Raw genomic sequence first — 6590 nt, 5'->3', positions numbered from 1 at the left:
AATTAGGTATTCACGAAAAAAAGGCGAGACACAATTCACCTCCCCTCTCCCGTCCTTCCCCTTGTGCCACAGTGCAACCTTAGAATAACACGCGTTGTGGGAGAGAGAATAGAAGGGAAAGTTAGGGTGACATAAATTCCAAAAAATCAGACCAAACCGAATTAATTCAATACTTTGATTTTGATTTTGATTTTTCGATACTTAGAGTATTAATTTTCTCCAAATTCGGAGTACGATATGGTTTTCAATTTTAAGGTTTGGTTATTTTGGTTACTACCAAATTACCGAACTGTTTTACCAAATATTATACTTTCATAGGTTAGCATAGAATGATTGTTGCTGTTTAGAATGTTTGGTTGGAATTTAAACATTAATTGGCTGCAGTTTTAGAATGACTTGGAGGCTCCAATTAGAATGTGTAATTGGATTTTGTGAGTAGGAGCAGGTAGCTCGTTAGTTGCTGCTGCAATTCGCAAGTTAGAAATTTAGAATGACGGATGCTCGTTATTAGTTATTGCTGCAATTGGCAAGTGTTGCTACTCGTTATATATTTTTTCAAGCCTGAACGTATGTTAATTGTCAGTGTATATAATATGACAATTGATATTCCTTTAAAAAGAATACGAATCCTTTAATGTATCAAACTGAAATCGTACCATATCAAACTAAACAAGAAATAACAATCGTATCGAACTACTTTGATGCGGTATTCGAAATATACAATTGATAAATCGAATATCAAAGTACCAAACGCCTCTTTGAAAAAATAGGGGATGAGACTATAATTTGCCAATTTCTTTTAGTTAAAATGTCAAATCCAATAACTTGAAGCTGGGCTGTTTCTTGCCAATAGGTGGATTGGGTTGTATTTGCATGCCAATGTGTCAGGAATTAAACCTCAACTCCTGGCTGGGAGTAATTTTCATGCAATTTTTTTAAGCTGGATCAAAAGTCGAATAGCCTATTCGTGAAAATTTCTCAAGTCATGTCCGCCGACTATTATAAGACCAAATATTAAGTTAATGTTAAGTCAACATAGTGGATAATTTCCACCAACCTAAATGTAATGACGAGAGTGAACATTTGATTAAAAGAGTAAAAACAAGGAAAAATTATAATGTGTTAATTTTGTAGGCAGGCAGGCAGGTCATTATGCAATACCATGTCTAATCTGAATTCATGTTATAGAATATTATATGAAGGCGGCTTGTATGTCCAACTTTTAAAATTTTTAGTATTGAACCTATTATATTTTTAATATTGCATGTTCATATCTATTATTTATTGCTATTTTAGTAAATTCTTACACTTAAATTTATGCACGCATCAAAATTATTGGCAAATTTTGTCTTTGAGAGGGAGGTAGAAATTTCTGTAATGGAGAGGTAGGAAGGATTACACTAGTGATATATTTTTTGAACAAATAATATTACCAGTTAATGAAGTTTCAACCTAAATATGTCGCAACTATAAGAGAAGCATCATTCTAAAACCAAAATGGCATAATTAGAATTACAACAACAAATGGTCAATAGCCTAGGTGATTTGTCCCACTTATTTCTCTTTATATTCGTTGAAAGAACATTCAAAACTGAATGACAAGCAGCAACGTAATTTTCAAGCCAAAAGCCTAGGTGTTGGATGACTACGTTCTAGAATCTTCGTGAACCAAAAAGGAAAAAGGCTTAGTGAAATTACTAATGGATAAAGAAGAAGCAAGAATTACAGAAGATGATTATTATTGAAATGATTCAAAATGTATAAGAATCAATACCTCCATTAGCTAGCACACTGCATATTATCTAATTCTCATTAAAAGCTCTCTGATTTCTCTGTATACGTTTAGAAACAATAATAAACCGGCCCCTATGCGCAAACACTTCACCATTACAATAATAATAGCAAGCTGTTGCTAACAAAACATCTGCTCCTATAGTATGCAAAAAGGAACATGAGGCAAGATGATAGTCGAGATTTCATTCTCTCGCAGATTTATGAGGCCACTGAAACATCATCTGGGGTAGAAAGAACTGTGAGAGATGTTGGCAATTGAAGCCGAATCACCTTCTCTATGGGGATAAGATGGGGTATCCCAAGGGTCGTGAAGCTCCATGGTTTTCTCATCTATAAATGGAGGATTAGTCGGTGCAGGTAACTCCTCTTCTTTCTTTACCAGCATCTGCAATGCCTTGGACATAGATGGTCTTAATCCCGGAACCTCTTGTGTGCACAAAAGTCCGACATGTACCACTCTTAGAACCTCATTTTTTACATTGATTGTATGGTAGTTGCGCAACATAAGATTTGGATCAAACAATTCCTCTACTCTCCCATGTTGAAAATGCTGCCATGCCTGTTATCATCCAATATACGGAAACAGCTAAACCAATGAGCAAAAACTTTCTATATATTGGAAGTACATATAAGAATTTGTTCACAACTTACAATAGAAATTAAGCTGTCAGAGTATTCAGTGTGTTTGCTTCTATTATTCTGCCTTCCCGTAACAATCTCCAATAAGAGAACACCAAAGCTGTAAACATCTGCCTTTTCGGTTAATTGGCCATGGGCCAAGTATTCTGGGGCCATATATCCTCTGTGAAGGAAAGAATGGAAAATTAACCATTGATTAAGAGATAACTAATATTTAGTGAGCAAAAGTTTTAAGCTATGATATAAATGGTGAAAGAAAAGAATCACTAACAAAGTCCCAGCAATGGCAGTGCTTATGTGACTCTTGTCTTCTTGGAAAGACCTGGCCAACCCAAAATCAGCAATTTTTGCTCTGAGCCTTGAATCCAACAGAATATTGCTGGCTTTTATATCTCTATGAATAATCCTCGTCTTATTGTTTTCGTGGAGGTAGACCAAACCTTCTGCAGTCCCTATAATGATGTCAAATCTTTTTTCCCAGTTCAGTGTTTTACCTTTGCTAGGGTCTGCCAATTTCAAGGTTTCGTGCCAACAAGAATCAAGAGTGAGACAAAGTCATTGCAGCAGTTGTATAAAACAAAATTTAAGATAGAGCAAAGTCTGCTACTGCTACCCACCAAAGATAAACCGATCAAGACTCTGGTTCGGGAGGAACTCATATACGAGAAGGCTTTCAGGTCCAGAACAGCTGCATCCTAATAGCCTTACTAGATTTTTGTGCTCAACACTGCTAATAATGTTGACTTCGTTGTAGAAGTCTGCAGCTCTGTGTTTGTTATTGAAGAACAGCCTTTTGACAGCAATCTCTCTCCCATCTGGTAGAACTCCCTGACAACATAAGCATATCGTATAGACTTACTCTGATGTGAAGATGTGGATACTCGTAATTGTGAATTAGAGTAATGGATAAACTGAAAACATAAAATATGTTAACCGGTAATATTCTCAGCCCACTACCTTGTAAACTGTGCCAAATCCACCTTGACCGAGCTTGTTCGCCTCATCAAAAGACCCGGTGGCTTTCTCAAGAGTTGAATACTTGAAGTTCAGACTACTATCGTGAAGGGTCTTCACTAATTTCTCCACATCATTGGAACCTGGATATTTCAAACTCTTAGTTACTTCAGAAATATTCAAAGCTAAAGCCATAGCTGAAATATTACCAAAGGTTTTACCTTTTCTCTTCTTCTGTATTTGTTTGTTCTTCCACATATAAAAGGCGATAACAGCTCCCACTACCAAAACGACCACAGCACTAACAACAGCAATTACAATTACTACCACATTTCCTGAAAATTTGTCAATTTATCAGACACATGGTCCACATGACAGTTTCAAAAGAAGAAGACAGTAAAAATTACCATTTGATGATGAGTCTCCACTGGTAGCTAAAGCGTTAAGAAAATTAACATCCGAGTACCTCATGAAGCATCCAGTGTACAACGCTCGGCCTTCTGACCAGGGTAAGCACCCCATCATAGAGGCAGATGCATTTTGCAAACAAGCTCGGCACGAGTTAGCACTCAGTGTTCTCCAGCAATCAGCTAGGACATAAGCTGTCTCATTTGTTGCCCCGGGCACTGCCACTTCAGCGCTTGCATAGCCATTATTGTTTGGTGCATTAGCAACAGCTTGCTGAACAGCCCGTCTAGCGGTTTGTTGGAACAAAGAACCCTTTCTGGTTCTATTTCCACAGACATGTCTGTCTTCAGGTCCTAAATACTGGTCATAGAATGTGTAATTCTCAGCCCGCATAAAGCAGCCATCGAGATAAATTCGCCCTCCATTGAAAGGAAAGCACTGAGGAAGGACTGTTCGGGCTTCAGCATAGCATAAGACACAGTCAAGTAAAGAAAGATCACCATAGCACTGTGCTAGTCCATAGTTAGCGTCCAGTCCAGTGCCGGTGACTGCTACTCCATAGCCTCTAGTTCTCATTTGCTCACTTATGGTTTCCATTGTGGCAACAAAATTTGGGACATAAATTGTAGTATTATGCTCCAGTTGGTTACCGCATATGATCTGGACCGTCTGAGATCTAGGTTCTGCCTCGGATACATTTGGTAGAAGTAAAATTGATAGAATAACAAATAGTCTAAATGCAACTAATGTCACTACTTTCTCCATTGCCTGACCGCAAGATCTTAGATTTGATGAAATGCCTGCTCAACATAGGACGAATTTGAGTAGAATACTTCAGGGACTTATAAGTGAAATCAATCGAATATAAGAAGATCAAATCACTGCATAAAAGCTATGAAGAGTTAAAGCTTTATTAGATTATTGTCTTCTTTCTTGTAAATGTTGAGGAATATGAAAACCATGAAGAATTTGACAAGATAGCTTCCTTTCATAACCAAAAAGTTTGTCAACAAAGTCCAAAGACTATAATCATTTTCCTTTATTTCTGTAAAACTCTCGTTCCACCTTTATTAACAATCAATGAGTCATGACAAGAATAGCCTGTTTGGCCAAGCTTTTTGGGGGGCCAAAAGTGCTTTTGGCAAAAAATTGAGGTGTTTGTCCAAGCTTTTAGAAGGAAAAAAAAGTGTTTTTGAGGAGAAGCAGAAGCAGTTTTTGAGAAAAAGAAAAATGTAGCTTCTCTCCAAAAACACTTTTCTGAGAAGCACTTTTGAAAAAAATACACTTAGAAGCAGTTTTCAAAAGATTGGCCAAACATTAATTACTGCTCAAAAGTATTTTTCAAATTAATTAGTCAAACACAAACTGATTCTCACTAAAAAGTACTTTTATGAAAAGCACTTTTGAAAAAAGCAGTTTTCAAAATAAGCAGATTTTAGAAGTTTGGCCAAACAGGCTAGAGTCTTGGTTTAACATTCATTTCCCAAAATCTGATATTTTTCGCTCAAAGCAACATCGAAAAGAGACAAGAAAAACTTCATGGTTGAAACTACTGCAGCATCCTATATTAGACTAAGATTTAATTTATATTCACTGACACGGTAAAGAATCTTTACACCACCAGTATATTTTAATCTGTTGTAGCAAATGATCTACCTTATTTTTCATGTTACTAATCCCACTTATTACGGACCGTTACATATAATTATACTGTATTTTAGATGATTGGATTGTGAGTTTATAAAAAAGTTAAACTCATTAGTGTAAAAGAAGTCTATGCACGTGGTAAATAAAATATGAGACAAAGTTGAAAATTTTGTTTGTGTTCCATCTAGAAACAAAAGAAAGGTCAGCATTGAATGATTATACCAAAAAACCAACCATATAGATTTTCAAATACAAAAGTGAGACCCCACCTCATTACCACTTGGCTCAAACCAGATAATAAGACTAATGTGCCCCAATTGACCAGTTCGCCATCACATTTCCAACTCACAACTTACTCCCCCATCTTCAATACACAAAAATAAAGGTCCATCTTTTTTTCTCTTCTTCTTATTGTACTTCTCTTTATTTATGTTTTTATGCAAAAAGCTCAAAACTTGATGCCCATGATTCAGAATTAGAGGAACAAACTAACAAAAGATACGGAAAAAAGAAGGGGAATTTCCTCAACCTGATCATAACAAAGTGTAAGAGTCCTCTTACTGATTTTACACGAAGCTTAAGACCAAAGAATGGTCTTGTAATCATTTCCAAGTAAATTGACAAAATGGGAGCTCTTTTCTCCAGAAATTAAGACATGATTGCCTAAAAAGTACGATTAAAAAAAAAGAAACAAGAATTACAAAATCCTCAGAGTTGAACTGTATACAGAGAGAGAATTCTCAATTTTCAAAACTAGTTCTTTTCAGCTTCTTCAGTGGCCGAAAATAGACAAAAAGTCAAAGCGCTTCTAGCTCAAAGACATTAAAGGAAACTTCAATTTCAGGAAATAAAACTACTTGAAAACCAAAATTATTACCTTTTGTTCACATGGGGTTCCCGAAAATCGATTTCTTGAGCAAGATCGCTGGAGAAAATTGTTCAGCTGCCTTAACAACTCTGACAAAGAACAGAGGAGAGTGACGAAGAAAAAATAAAGGAACGATGAATAAAGGGATGAAATTAGTTTTATTATTAATAACATGAGGAGTTAGTAAATGAGAGAATCTAAGGAGAAAAAGAAGAAACAAGTGGAAGATTTTGTAGAGGGGATATTTTGTCAAAGAGAAGACTTAAAAATCAGCAGCTAT

At 36.0% G+C, this 6590-nt stretch overlaps 1 protein-coding gene across 2 annotated transcripts; it reads right to left on the bottom strand.

The window, feature by feature from the left end:
- Nucleotides 1-1722: 1722 nt before the first annotated feature.
- On the bottom strand, nt 1723-6590 carry LOC104109207 (cysteine-rich receptor-like protein kinase 2). Of its 2 annotated transcripts, XM_033659434.2 has the most exons (9): nt 6320-6590; nt 5972-6105; nt 3795-4595; nt 3609-3722; nt 3391-3530; nt 3051-3261; nt 2705-2939; nt 2446-2596; nt 1723-2353 (listed from the first exon to the last, which is right to left on the bottom strand). In XM_033659434.2, the coding sequence occupies exons 3-9, from the start codon at nt 4558-4560 to the stop codon at nt 2012-2014; spliced, it is 1959 nt and encodes a 652-aa protein (XP_033515325.1). In that variant the 5' UTR covers nt 4561-4595; nt 5972-6105; nt 6320-6590; the 3' UTR covers nt 1723-2011. The 2 variants fall into 2 exon arrangements, with proteins under 2 accessions (XP_033515325.1, XP_009616730.1); XM_009618435.4 differs by lacking the exon at nt 5972-6105.

Source organism: Nicotiana tomentosiformis, chromosome 10, assembly GCF_000390325.3.
Source record: "Nicotiana tomentosiformis chromosome 10, ASM39032v3, whole genome shotgun sequence".
Lineage (NCBI taxonomy): Eukaryota > Viridiplantae > Streptophyta > Magnoliopsida > Solanales > Solanaceae > Nicotiana > Nicotiana tomentosiformis.
This window is presented reverse-complemented; position numbering and strand designations above follow the sequence as displayed.

Coding starts and splice junctions, on each gene's coding strand:
- LOC104109207 (XM_033659434.2), bottom strand. CDS start 4,560: ATGGAGAAAGTAGTGACATTAGTTGCATTTAGACTATTTGTTATTCTA. Junction 3,262..3,390: donor GATTTGGCACAGTTTACAAG/GTAGTGGGCTGA, acceptor TTATGTTGTCAG/GGAGTTCTACCAGATGGGAG. Junction 2,940..3,050: donor TCTTGATCGGTTTATCTTTG/GTGGGTAGCAGT, acceptor TGAAATTGGCAG/ACCCTAGCAAAGGTAAAACA.